Raw genomic sequence first — 14234 nt, 5'->3', positions numbered from 1 at the left:
TGCCTCCTGTGCTGCCTCACTTTCTTGAAAGATTTCTGGTTTTATTCCATTAATTCCTGGTGCCTTGTTCTTTGCCAATTCCTTCAATGCACCTTGGACTTTCTCCTTCAGTATCATTGGCTCTTGATGATATGCTACCTCTTGAAACTGTTGAACATCAACCATTTCCTTTTGGTACAGTGACTCCGTGTATTCCTTCCATCTTCTTTTGATGCTTTCTGCATCATTCAATCATTTGCCCAGAGAATCCTTCAATAACGAAAGTCAAGGCTTGAATTTTTTCTTCAGTTCCCCCAGTTTATATAGAGACCACGAGTTAGGGGTTAATACGCTATACAGTAACGTTGGTTTGAACTGCAGGGTGTTTGGAAACTTTATACAGGGCCGTTATGAGTCATAAGCGACTCGACAGCACTCAACAACAATGCATTGGCATAAATCAAACATAACTGAAAACACACACACACAGCAAAAAGCAGACTAGATGAGTAAAAATTGGGTACTTAGGTGCATCCGAAAATTTCACCGAAAGAGTAAAAAGAGAACCCATAGACTAAAAATGGTCTGATGGCATGAACAGATACTTGACCAAAGAAGACAGTCAGGCAGCCAACAAACATCTGAGGAAACGGTCACCATCATTAGTTGCTGTTATGTTGAGTGAACCCACATAAGGGTTCCGAGGAACAGCTGGCAGGTTTGCACCTTGACGTTGTGACTCGAAGTCCAGTGCTTATCCTACAGTGCCACACCAGGACTCCTCATTAACCATTGTTGTTGTCGTTAAGGGCCGTCAAGTCTCTTCTGACCCATAGCGACCCTGTATAGGGTTCCAAGGAGCAGCTGGTGAGCTTGAATCACCGACCTTGCAGTTCAAACATCTTTGCAGTCTGGCAGGCACATTAATCCATTAGAAAGATGCAAATCAAAACAGCAATTTCACCCTAACATTAATAGTAGAGCTTTGTGTTTATTTGTTTTTTTAAATAAACAGAAAACAAATGCTGGCAGTGGTGTGAGGAGACTGGAACCCTCATACATGCTGGTTGTTATTGTTGTTGTTATGTGCCATTGAGTCGGTTCTGACCCATAGTGACCCTGTACAGGGTTTCCAAGGCTGTAAATCTTTACGGGAGCAGAAAGCCTTATCTTTCTCCCGTGGAGAAACTGCTGACCTTGCGGTTCACAGCCCGATTCGTAACCACTACGCTACCAGAGCTCCTTACTGGTAGAACTGTAAAATGGTGCAGTCACTGTGTAAAACAATATGGAGAAACCTCAAAAAGTTGGGAATAGAAATACCATATGACCCAGCAATGGTGGTATATGTCCTAGTGAAATAAGAGTCATGAAACAAGTAGATAAATGTGCACACATTTATTACAGCAATATTCACATTAACAAAAAGATGGAGACAGCCTAGATGTCCAGCAATGAAAACTTGAATAAACAAACTTTGGTACATGCACACAATGGAATATTATGAAGCATTAAAGAATAGTGATGAACTTGATAAATGCCTTATAACATGAATGAATCTGGAAGATACTATGCTGAGGTAAATTAGTCAATTTTTTGATGGTTAGCACAAGTGGGAGAGGGTTGTTGTTGCTGTTAGGTGCTGTTGAGTTGATTCCAACTGAACAAAACACTACCTAATCCCACGCCATCCTCACAATCATTGTTAAGCTTGAGCTGTTGCTGCCACTGTGTCAAACACGATCACTGGGAGTCTTGCCCCTTTTCACTGACCTTCCACTTTACCTAGCATGATATCCTTCTCCAGGGTCTGAAGACGAAGTCTCCCCATCCTGGCTTCCAAGGAGCATTCTGGCTGTACTTCTTACAATGCAGATTTGTTTGTTCTTCTAGAAGTCCATACCACTTTTTTTTTTTTTTTTAAGTTTTTTTCTTGTGAATTATGTGATAGTTTACATGGGAGAACTTTAGCTTTACATTCATCCTATCTTACTTCGTTTCATTATTACAGTTCCCTGCATGCATCATCAAACAGCCAAAGGATACACCCCGCAAGCTTGCACCCGGGCCATCAACATACTGACCATCTCCCTCCCAGAATCCAAATTCCCCAGTCACTCCATCTTTCCACTTCATCGTTTCTACCTTCATCTCTGGCGTCGCTGCCTCCCTGGATAGGGTCACGCACTCTGCTCCCCTCCCTTGATGGTCCCAGGGTCCTCCGCTCCTGGACTGCATGACCAGCCACTCCCTTCCCTTTGCTACAGAACATCTACCCCTACATTTGCAACACTCATAATCAGTCCTGATAGCAATTATTCACTATTGAACCACAGTCCATGGTACTTTTAATATTCTTCTCTAACACTATAACACAAATGCATCAATTCTACGGTCTTATTTATTCACTGTCCAAATTTCACATGCGTATGAGGCTATTGAAAATATCATGGCTTGGATTAGGTGCACTTTGCTCCTCAAGCTGATGTCTTTGCTTTTGAACACTTTAAATAAATCTTGTACAGTAAATTTGCCTAATGCAGTATGTTGTTTGATTTCTTGACTGCTGCTTCCATGAATGCTGATGGTAGAGCTGAACAAAATGAAGTCTTTGACAACTTCAATCTTTGCTCCATTTATCTTGATATTATTTATTGGTCCAGTGGTGAGGACTTTTGTTTTCTTTACACTGATGTGGGACCCATACTAAAGGGTGTGGTCTTTGATCTTCCTAAGTAAGTATGTTAGTCCCTCATTGTTTTCAGCAAACAAGGTTGTATCATCTGCATATTACAAGTTGTTAGTGAGCATACCTTCAATCCTGCTGCCACATTCTTCTTCATATAATCTAGCTTCTTGGATTATTTTCTCAGCATGCGGATTGAATAAATATGGTGAAAGAATACAACCCTGGTGCACATCTTTCCTGATTTTAAACCAGTGTCTCCTTGTTCTGTTCAAACTACTGCCTCTTTGCCTATGTAAAAAGTTCCTTGTGAGCACACTTAAGTTGTTCCAGAATACTCATACACCTTAATGTGGTCCACATAGTTGAAAGCCTTTGTATAGTTAATAAAACACAGGAAAACATCTTTCTGGTGTTTTCTGCTTTCAGAAAAGATATATCTGACATCAGCAATGATATCTCTCATTCGACGTCCTCTTCTGGATCTGGCTTGAACTTATGGACATTCCCTTTCAATGTAATGTTGCAGCTGCTTTTGAATTATCTTGAGTAAAATATTACTTGCATGTGATATTAATGATATTGTCTGATTTCTACATTCTGTTGAGTACCAAAATGTTGGTGGTTCAAACCTACCAATTGCTCCTTGGAAACCCTGTACAGGGTTGCTATGAGTCGGGATCGACGGGCACTTAACAGAAGAAATAGCAGTAGATACATAGAAATCCTGGTGTGGTGTGTAGGGTAAGCACTGGACTTCTAACTACAAGGTTGTCAGTTCAAACCCACCAGCTGCTCCTTGGAAATCCTATACAAGGTTGCTGAGTCAGAACTGACTAGATGACACTTCACAACAACAACAACAACAACAGTGGATACTGGGTGGCCACACGGGCTGAATAGGGGGGACAGGGAGAGTAGAAATATACCCACAAATCTATATCTAGGTTTGACAGGCTACAGTACATGTATTTACCTTGTTGCAAATATATCCATGAATGGAGTGGTGCACCCAGGGGACAAAGTTATGAGAATTTCTTAGACATAAGTAAACACCTTCAGGGAATGAGTTACCAGGCCTGGGAGCTAAGGACTATGGTCTAGGGGGACACTGAGGTTGTGTTAGTTAAGGGTGTGTGTCAGTTTAACTGGGCCAGCATTCTCAGTGGTTTCCTAGTTAGGACATAATGATATCCCATGTTGTTGTTGTTAAGTGCTGTTGAGTCAGTTCTGACCCATTGTGACCCTGTAGAGGGTTTCCAAGGAGCAGTTGGTGAGTTCAAACTGTTGACTTTGTGGTTCAAACCAACCTTGTGAACTATTGCTTATCCAACAATGCCACGGCAGGACTCTTAATAATAAGACCTGATGTGATCTAATACAGCTTCCTGATGAGATCTGCTATTAGAAGCCAATCAACTGAAAGGCCTTAATCACAGTCACAGTGTAGAAATGAATTCACCCCCAAGTCTCAATTTTCAGCCAAATAACAGATAGATCAATAAAGGGAGCAATAATTACAGTAAGGAGGTCCACACACCTTAGAATAATCAACTATTTAAGATCAAAGGGGCAGCATTTACCCAAGGCGAAAGTTCAGAAGACTTAGGAAAGGAGGTGAAATGAAAACAGAAAACACCGAGAAAATGTGGGATACGCAATGTTACACTGAGGGGACTGTAATCAATGAGATGAAACAAATGGGTCTGAATTGTTGAATGTACAATTGATGATGTGCTGTGTAAACCTGTACCTAATTCACAATAAAAACCTAAAAAATAAACAATTCAGAAACTCTGGAAAGATGAGTCTCACTTTACTTGTTATCTTTAGTTCGTGCCTTGTACTTTTCTTTCTTTTTTTAATCATATATTTTATTTCATTTCAAGCCCCTTCATGTACCATCAGTTAACAGTATTTACTTCTATTCCCTTTAACTCATACACTCCTCCCTGTGTCCTTTCCTACTTTCATCTTTCTTCTGCCAACCTCCCTCTTGTTGTATTCTGCCTGCCCCATCACACAACCTAGCCAGTGAATAATTCTCCCTTCCCTCCCACCCCTGAATCATAATAATATATTTATTTTTGTATGATAACCTTTTCTTGACTTTTTATAATAGTGGTCTCATCCAATATTTGTCCTTTTGTGATTCGCTGATTTCACTCAGCATGATGTTCTCTGGGTTCATCTGTGTTTTGAAGTGTTTCATGGAGTCATCATTATTCTTCAACGTACATTTCAATCAATAGTGTGTCTCTATGGCAGGTACTATAGGTATATAGTAACTTACAATTGCTTCACAAATGAAGGTTTTTTTTTTTTTTTTCTGTTTTTCAGATGGGGACACAAGCTGGGACTGTCTAAGTAAACTACCCAAGGCCAGAAGATGCCTTTAGATTTAATATGGAGTCTTAATGAATCATTCCACTATACTACAAAAACCCATCTCTGTACTCTTTTAGAAACTCTCCTCTATCTATTCTATCATGGATCACATTTTGCCTTGGAACACACTGATTTTCCTCTGCTTTTGCCTGTTTTTCCATTAGACTCATGGAAGATAGGACTGGGTAATGTTAGTTCCTGCCTCTCCAAAAGGCCAGCACAGCAGTAAGCTGAGACTGGGTGTGATTGTTAGTTTTTTTTCCTTTGTCTGTTTTACAGTAGCCACCGTGGGTTAACCCATCCTCTTCTTAAATTTTCTGGTGAAGTGGGGCCTGAGAGGTGAGGATGAATCAGTCAGCAGAAGTATTTCCCTATATATATCAAAAAGAAATGGAGAATGTTCAACCATATCAACAGGTAACATATGATCAAGATCAGCGGTACTGAAGGAATAAGTCCAAGGTGCACTAAAGGTACTGGTAAAAAAAAACAATGCTCCAGGAATTGATGGACTACAATTTGAAATCTTTCAACAAACTGATGTAGCCCTGGAGGCTCTCACTCATCTATATGAAGAAATTTGGAAGGTAGGTACCTGGCCAACCGATTGAAAGAGATCCATATCTATGCCCATTCAAAAGATATGTGACCCACCAGAAGGCAGAACTCATCACACAATATCAACAATATCAGATTCAAGTAAAGTTTTACTGAAGAAAACTTTAAAAAATGGCTACAACAGTACATCAACAGGGAACTGTCAGAAACTCAAGCTGGATTCAGAAGAGGACTTGGAACAACAGATGGATCTTGACTGAAAGCCGAGAATACCAGAAAGATGTTTACTTGTACTTTATTGACTATGTAAAGCTTTTGACTGTGTGGACCATTACAAACTATGGATAACATTATGAAGAATGAGTATTCCAGAATATTTCAGTGTGCTCATGAGGAACCTGTACATAGAGGCAGTCATTTGAACAGAACAAAGGGATACTGAATGGTTTAAAATCAGGAAATGTGTGCACCAGGGTTGTATTCTTTCACCATACTTATTCAATCTGTATGCTGAGCAAATAATTTGAGAAGCTGGATTATATGAAGAACATGGCAGCAGGATTGGAGGAAGGCTTATTAACAACCTACGATATGCAGGTGATAGAACCTTACTTAAAATACTTACTGATGAAGATCAAAAACCACAGCCTTCAGTGTGGATTGCATCTCAATGTAAAGAAAACCAATACCCGCACCCACTGGAGCAATAAATAACATCATGATGACTGGAGAAAATATTGAAGTTGTCAAAGACTTCACATAATCATCACTCTTGGAAGCAGTAGTCAAATCAAAATGCCATGTTGCATTAGGCCAATCTGCTGCATAAGAGCAAAGAGGTCACTTTGAGGGCTAAAGTGTGCCTGATCCAAGTCATGGTATTTTCAATTGTCTCATATGCATGTGAAATTTGAACAATGAATAAGGAAGACAGTACACTAATCTATACACTTAAATTAAAGTGTTGGTCAAGAATATTGAAATGATTGGACTGCTAAAAGAACAAAGAACTCTGTGTTGGAAGAGGTACTGTCCGAATGCTCCTTAAAAAGAATGGTGAGACCTTGTCTCTTGTTCTTTGAACACATTGTCGAGGGATTTGTCTCTGAAAAATTATTTTTGGTAAAGTGAGGGTCTGCGAAAGAGAGGAAAACCCCAATGAGATGGACTGACAAAGTGGCTGAAACGATGGGCTCAAAGAAAACAAATCTGAGGTTAGTGCACGTCCGAACAACGTTTCGTTCTGTTGTATATACAGTTGCTCTGAGTCAGAACCAATTCGAAGGCACAATAACAACAACAAACGTTTTGTTAAAGGACTCACTGTCTTTGCTCTTTTGATTTTCACACCAGCATGTACTTTTGTAAGTGGTAGTGACTACCTGCCATCAAGTTGGTTATGACTCCTAGTGTCCCTATGTGGGTTTCGGAGACTGTAAATCTTTATGGGAGCAGAAAATCTCATCTTTCTACCACAGAGCTGCAGGCATATTTAAACTGCTGACCTATGCTACCAGAGTTAATTTTATAAGTAGTCCCTACTATAAAACCCTCTTCAATTATCCATGAATGTGCCATTTCCTGCCAGTCTCTCTGATACGGATTGCATTCATAAAACATAATTGAGTTAAGAAAAAGAAAGTGAAGGTTTATTTTCTTGAAGGACATTGAACAATCTCAAGCTACAGTTTTAAAAGTGTCCCTATGCATGGCATATTTTAATGCAGTTTGGTACACTGGCTTTAGGATGAGAAAGACCTGGATTTATATCCGGGAGTTATCTCCACCTCTCATATCCATGGAGCAGAGGGACTTTCAGACCATTCCCAAGATGACAGTGTGTGGAAGGAAACCTTGTGGCCACCCTCTGCCCTTCCTTCACCTCTCCTCAGACAGGTGGAATGAGTTGATTGCTGATACATGAGAGCAGACTAAGGAAGCATGGCAGAGGGTTTTCAGCCTGATCAGCGTTCCAGACTCATCCCTGCTCTGCCTCCTCTGGTTGTGCGCTCAGCCCAGCACAGAGCTGAGAGTGGGCATTGCTCTTCAGTGGGCTGTGAGTAGCAAGAATAGGTATAGCCTTGTTCTCACCATAGTCAAGCAGCTTTATCTGTAACAGAACTGGTGATTTGATCTTCATCCAACTGGTTCCTTGATCAATTGCTTAATTGATTTGGAAGCTGGAGAGGAGGTGTGATCAGATAACACTCTCAAACCCTAACACCTAGCTTTATGATGTTGAGCTTAAGCAGCATTCTAAGAACTAATACTTGTATATAAAGTTGGGATAATAGTATCTACTTCAATAGGCCTATTTTTAAGATTAAATAATATGTCACTTAGTATAGTATCTTTTAAAATATAATTGTTGTTGTTTTTAAGTGCCGTAGAGTCAGTTCGGACCCATAGTGACCCTGTATAGGGTTTCCAAGGAGCGACTGGTGAACTTGAACCACTGGTTTTGCAGTTTAAACAGCTTTGCAGTCTGGCACATTAACCAACAGTGCTACACCAGCGATAAAATGCCTAATCTAATCTCCAGTATGAGTATGTTGCACACTCATTGTGTTTATATAACTCCGGGCCTAAAGAATATAGTATAAACTGTTTGGCACGGCTATTTACATTTCTTCTAAGTGTATTCTCAACCCACTCTTCCCTACCTGGCACTACCATTCCCACCTTGAGCACCTCACAACCCAACTTAGCTTATACTCTCTTCTTTGCAAATGGCAGGCACTTCCATGACTCCGTTCTTTCTACAGTCTCAGGTAAATTTTTAGCACTGGGTAGGTACTCAATATAAATACTAACCAAAAAAGTGAGTTCATAGCAATTATAATTGTTTTATGCCAGAGTTGTGTTGCACACTATTATTTTAAAAATTATGAAAGGATTTATATAATTTTCAAGTTTTTTAACCATTTAAAATATCTGCATCATACAGTGGGGAAAATGATGAAAACTTCTTAGATATTATTAAACATCTAAAGGCAATGAGTTGTTAGGCCTCGGGGCTCAGGACCGTGGTCTCAGGGGACACCATGGTCAACTGGCACAACATAGTCACAAAGACAATGTTCCACATCCTACTTTGGTGAGTAGCGACTGGGAAATTAAGAGCTCAGGGATGACCATCTAAGGTGCAACTATTAGAAGAACGAAGAGTGACTAGAATTGAAGATGCTTGGAATCAATTAGTCCAGTGGACTAATGGAACATGTGAACATCAGTCTCCATGATTCTGAGACCAGAAGAACTAAATGATACCTGGCTACCACTACCAATAGCTCTGAAACGGATCACATTAGAAGGTCCTAGATGGAGTGGGAGAAAATGCTGAAAAAACTCAAAATTATTAATAATAATAAAGACCAGGCCTACTGGTCAGAAAGAGACTCGAGGAATCTGAGACAACTGTCCTCGACCACTCTTCAGGTCTGGAAAGGAATTCACCATTGTAGCCCACCGTTCAGCCAAGCAGTTGTTGTTAAATGCCGTCGAGTCGGTTCTGACTCATAGCCACCCTGTATAGGATTTCCGAGTGACTGATGAGTTTGAACTGTTGACATTGTGGTTCGAACTGACCTTGCAGTCCAATGTATTCGGGGACAACAACACTAGTAAAGTATGCTCACCACGGAATGGTCAAGCATTCAAAATCAAAAAGGCAACATTGACTTTTGTGAAGGGATGGGAACGGGGATAGATGGGAAACAGGAACCACCGGGAGGAAGTGGGATAACCGGTGTTGCATGGAGGGGATTGCAATCATTGAGATGAAACAAAGTGTAGGATTTGTGGAACGTAAAACTGATGATCTTGTCTGTAAACCTCCACTCAATTCATGATAAGAAGTTTTTAAAAAAATTAAATATCTGCATTAACCTCACAGAATATACTATATTGAGTGTATTCAGTGACTTGTATTAATAACCCAGAGAAGACATACACCACGTTGGGGTTGGACCAGATGGTGAGCACTTGGTCTCTACCTCTCTGGAACATCACTAGCTTCTTAGAGCTTTTTAATTTTCCTATAAAACCACAAGAAGGGAGGGAGAAGTTTATACATTTAGTAACATTTATTTATGCATTCAGTATCAAGTACATAAGTGCAAATATCCAGAGTCCATGATTAAGTCCATTCGGAACTACAGAGAAAGTAATACAAATCGTAATAAAGTTAACATGCTGGTACTCTTTTCGTTACCATACATGTAAATCAGCCTGTCAATCCCATACAACAAAAGTACTGTGTGTTTGGGGTTTGTTCATTTATTCAATTATTTATTGAAGTCATACAAAACTGATTACCATGAGTCCGGTCAACTGTTATTACTTTTACATTGTGTGTGTTGGAAAAACACTAAAACATCAGTCTACAAGTCTATATATATATTGTTATTAAAGATTAATCCAACCAGCAACCCAGAGACATATAAGCAATTTTCAGTATTGTATCAGTGCGTTCAGGAAAGGCCTAGCCACAGGGAACGTTAGAAGCTACAGAAACATTGCAGAGAGAAGAGAAGAACACCAAAGAAGGAAAGATTACATGGGCTCTCATCATCATGCACTTTTTTTTTTTTTTTAGCAACACGAAATAAAAACCACATCTAATACACTTTTCTCTATACTTTAGTGCTTGACACAAATGACTCAAATATCCTAAGAGTACAGAAACAGCCTAAAAACAGCTGTTTTAGAGTTTGTCTCAAGATTATGGTACTGGGGGAAAAAACGATCAATTTGCAGTATCATGTGAGACCAGAGTTGTTACCACTCCAGACACTCTTTGTGTCCTATCACTGGTGGGATGTCAATTTACTCAGCGTGCCTTTTAGCGCCTGGGATTTTAGCCTGGATCCTGAAAAGACATAATATCAAAAGACAGTAATTAATGAAATCATTTTATGTGCTCATTATTTGTTGTGGCTTTAACTAGCCAAGAACCAAACAGCTTCATTTTTCAGAAGGTTTTACCGTCTTCAATATGAGTGTCTACATATCTTTCCCATAAAATAGTAAGAAAAAAAGTATCATAAAGAATAATGGGAATGGCTGATGTAAGATGATGACTTTTTAGTCAGACTGGCCTGTTGATTTATTTCAGGAATGATGATATAGTTAGAGTGACCAATAACTAACCAAACTGAGGCTCTTCTAAAACAGAAAGAAGGTACTGCTACTAATTATACCAGGACTTGGGCATAAATAGGGACGTCTCCAGGTAAAGGTAGTTTAACACTTGATAGCATGAAGCTACCCAGAACTGGAATTAAGAAGCCCGATTCCTAGTCCCTGCTCTGCTACTAGTGAGCTGTGTGACAGGAAGCCAGTCCCTGAGTGTTTCCAGTCTTTGAATACTCATCTCTATAATGTGGGTATAGACTCGGTATCTAGAAGGCCTCTAACATTCTGTAATTCCCGCACTATAACACTATTTTTTTAGGTCAGGTTTACATCAGATGAATTTGGCTTTGTTAACTGAAGTTTTATGAGATGATCATGCCAATTTTGATTGAGACATTATACTAATACTCTGTGTCTGGTACTCTTCCAGGTGCTGAAACTCAGCGGTCAACAAACAAGAGAAGGTGGCTGCTTTTGCAGGCTTTCATTCTAGTAGAGGTTAAGTAGCCAGAATAATTAGACAAACAAGAGAAGTTTAGATGGCGATGTTGTTGTAAAGTGCCGTTGAGTCGGTTCCGACCCATAGCGACCCTGCATAGGGTTTCCAAGGAGCAGGTGGTGAGCTTGAGCCTTTCGGTTCTGACTTTGCAGTCCAGCATATTAACCCACAGCGCCACACCAGGACTCCTTGTTGTTGTTAAGTACCGTGGAGTCGGTTCCGACTCACGGTGACCCTGCACAGGGTTTCCGAGGCTGAAAATCTTTACTAGAGCAGAAAGCCTCATCTTTCTTCCGTGGAACAGCTGGTAGTTTTGAATTGCTGAACTTGAGGTTTGCAGCCCGATTCGTAACCACTACGCTACCAGAGCTCCTTGTTGTTGTTATGTGCCATGGAGTCAGTTCTGACTCATAGCGATCCTGCACAGGGGGTCCGAGGCTGAAGATCTTTACTAGAGCAGAAAGCCTCATCTTTCTCCGGTGGAACAGCTGGTAGTTTTGAACTGCTGACCTTGAGGTTCGCAGCCCGATTCATAACCACTGCGCTACCAGAGCTCCATTGTCTTGTCAGGTGCCATCGAGTCGGAACCGACTCATAGCGACCCCATGCACAACAGAACGAAACAATGTCCGATCCTGGGCCAACCTCACTACCACCACCACACTTGATGCCATCAATGATGTCACCTGGCTGATCCATCTCGTTGGGGGTCTTCCTCATTTTCTCTGACCCTCCACCTTACTCCATTAGATGGTGATAAATACTATGAAACAAAACAGAACAAGTACTCTACTAGGCAGAGACAGAGCAACAATGACAAGGTGGAATGGTGTTGATTTTAAATGCACTGATCTGAGACACGGATGCCTGAAGAACAGAAAAGGGTCACCAGGCAAAGTCCGGGGCATGAAACGTTTTGGGTAGAGGAAGTAGAGAGGGCAAAGACCCTAAAATGAGGACTAACTTGAGAGTGAAGGGTGTTTTAGTAACTGAATTTGGAGTGTGGAGAGTGGAGGTCTGAGAGGCAGGCAGTAACCAGATGGTGTCAGAATTTGTGGGCTATGATGAGGCGCTGAGATTCAATTCAGTGGGATGGGATGCCATTGATGGGTTTTAGACTGAGGGAATGACATGAACTGATGATTCCTGTTTCAAGCGAATCACTCTGGCTGCTGTGTGAGCAAAGACATAAATAGGGAAATCGGGATGAAAGGAAATTTGCAGCAGTCCAGGGGTCAGAAAGCAATGGTCTGGATTATATGGTGGACACAGAAATGGAGATGTCAACAGTCTGGGGATCTCTTTTGGTGATGGAGCTGACAGATCCCCTGACATGCTGATAGACTGAATGTCCGAGCAAATGGTAGGGAGCAGAGTAATCATGGAACATTCTTCTGTTTGGGGGGTGGGTAGCCATTTACTGAGATGGTGATGACTGAAGGAAAAACAAGTCTGGTTGAATCTGAAATGTCTATTTTCTCAGAGAGAAAATATCACATACATAAGTGGATAGACGTGGTGCTCAGTAGAGGAGATTTGGGATGGAGACACACATTTCAGAGCCACAGAAGTAGAGATGATGGTTTCTGAGCTGGTTGAGAGGTGGGATAGAGGAAAAGGGGCTGGAGAGGACATGGAGGCTCTGGCAGTAGAATGACAGTCAAAAGGAGTATTTATTAGAAGGCAGCATGATCAGGATGAGGGCTCTGAGAGGTCAAGTGCAAATCAGTGGCTGTAACAATGGGTTCTGGCTCATACCAAACCCTTGTACAACAGAATAAAACACTGCCCAATCCTATGCCATCCTCACAATTATTTATTTGAGCCCACTGCAGCAGTCACTGTGTTACTCTATCTCGCTGAGGATCTTCTACTTCACTGACCCTTCTACTTTTCTAAGTCCTTCTCCAGGGACTGGTTCCACTTGATAGCAGGTCCAGAGGATGTGAGATGAAACCTTGGCCATTCTTGCTTCTAAGGAGCATTCTGACTATACTTCTTTCAAGACGGATTCATTTGTTCTTATGGTAGTCCATGGCATATTCATTATTTCTTACCAACATCATATTTTAAAGCATCAATTCTTTGGTCTTCCTTATTTATTGTTCAGCTTTCTCATGGATGAGGTGATTGAAAATAGCGTAGCTTGGGTCAGGCACATGTTAGTCCTCAGAGTGATAGCCTTGCTTTTTAACATTTTAAACTGTCTTTTGCAGCAGATTTGCCTCATGCAATATGTAATTTGATCTCTTGACTCTGCTTGCAAGGGTTTGCAGACCTAAATAAAAGGAAATCATTCACAACTTTGATTTTTCTCCATTTATCATGATGTTGCTTGTTGTTCCAGTGTGAGAATTTTTTATTTCTTTATGTTGAAGTGTAATCAATTCAAACTCAAGGTAATATGTAAGTGCTTTATCAGTAAATGCTTCAAGTCTTCTTCACTTTTGGCAAGAAATGGTGTGTCTTTTAGATGTCACAGGTTGTTTATGAGTCTTCCTCCAATCCTGATGCTGCATTATTCTTCATATAGTCCAGTTCCTTGGATTATTGCTCAACATTGAATAAGTATGGTGAAAGGGCACAACACCTTCCCTGATTCCAGATCATAAAATATACCGTGTTCAGTTTGATCTATGTTCATACAGGCTCCCATGAGCACAATTGTCATCCCACAACTCGCCTAGTTTTTGGTCATTAGTGTTCAATGTGTCAAATCTATTTTTGAAATGGTCTCTAAATTCAGGTGGGATGCACTCAAGATTGTACTTTGGCTCTCATGGACTTGCTTTAATTTTCTTCAGATTCAACTTGAACTTATAAATGAGCAATTGCTAGCCTGTTCTGCAGTTGGCCTAGCTTGTTCTCGCTGATGATACTTGTTGCAGACCGTGTAAGACTAGTCAGAGGTTCGAGGCCCTCTGGGGCCGAGTGTAACAAATGAGGCCACTGGCAGTTAATGGCAAATTGCTTTCATATTAATATTCA

The 14234-nt window shown here is 40.6% G+C and overlaps 1 protein-coding gene across 2 annotated transcripts in view; it reads right to left on the bottom strand.

Annotated features, from left to right (window-relative positions):
• Positions 1 to 9678: 9678 nt before the first annotated feature.
• RTN1 (reticulon 1) overlaps positions 9679 to 14234 on the bottom strand; it is a 317230-nt gene continuing 312674 nt past the window's right edge. Inside the window, exon 7 of one of the 2 annotated variants that reach the window (XM_006864593.1) lies at positions 9679 to 10481. In XM_006864593.1, coding sequence (XP_006864655.1) covers positions 10439 to 10481 — 43 coding nt within the window. In that variant the 3' untranslated portion in view covers positions 9679 to 10438. The remainder of the gene's footprint in view (positions 10482 to 14234) is intronic. The other variant, XM_006864592.1, reaches the window with a different exon arrangement.

The sequence above is a fragment of the Chrysochloris asiatica genome, unplaced genomic scaffold (assembly GCF_000296735.1).
Source record: "Chrysochloris asiatica unplaced genomic scaffold, ChrAsi1.0 scaffold00067, whole genome shotgun sequence".
Classification (NCBI taxonomy): Eukaryota; Metazoa; Chordata; class Mammalia; order Afrosoricida; family Chrysochloridae; genus Chrysochloris; species Chrysochloris asiatica.
The sequence above is the reverse complement of the archived record's forward strand: the minus strand, read 5'-3'. Positions and strand labels throughout refer to the sequence as shown.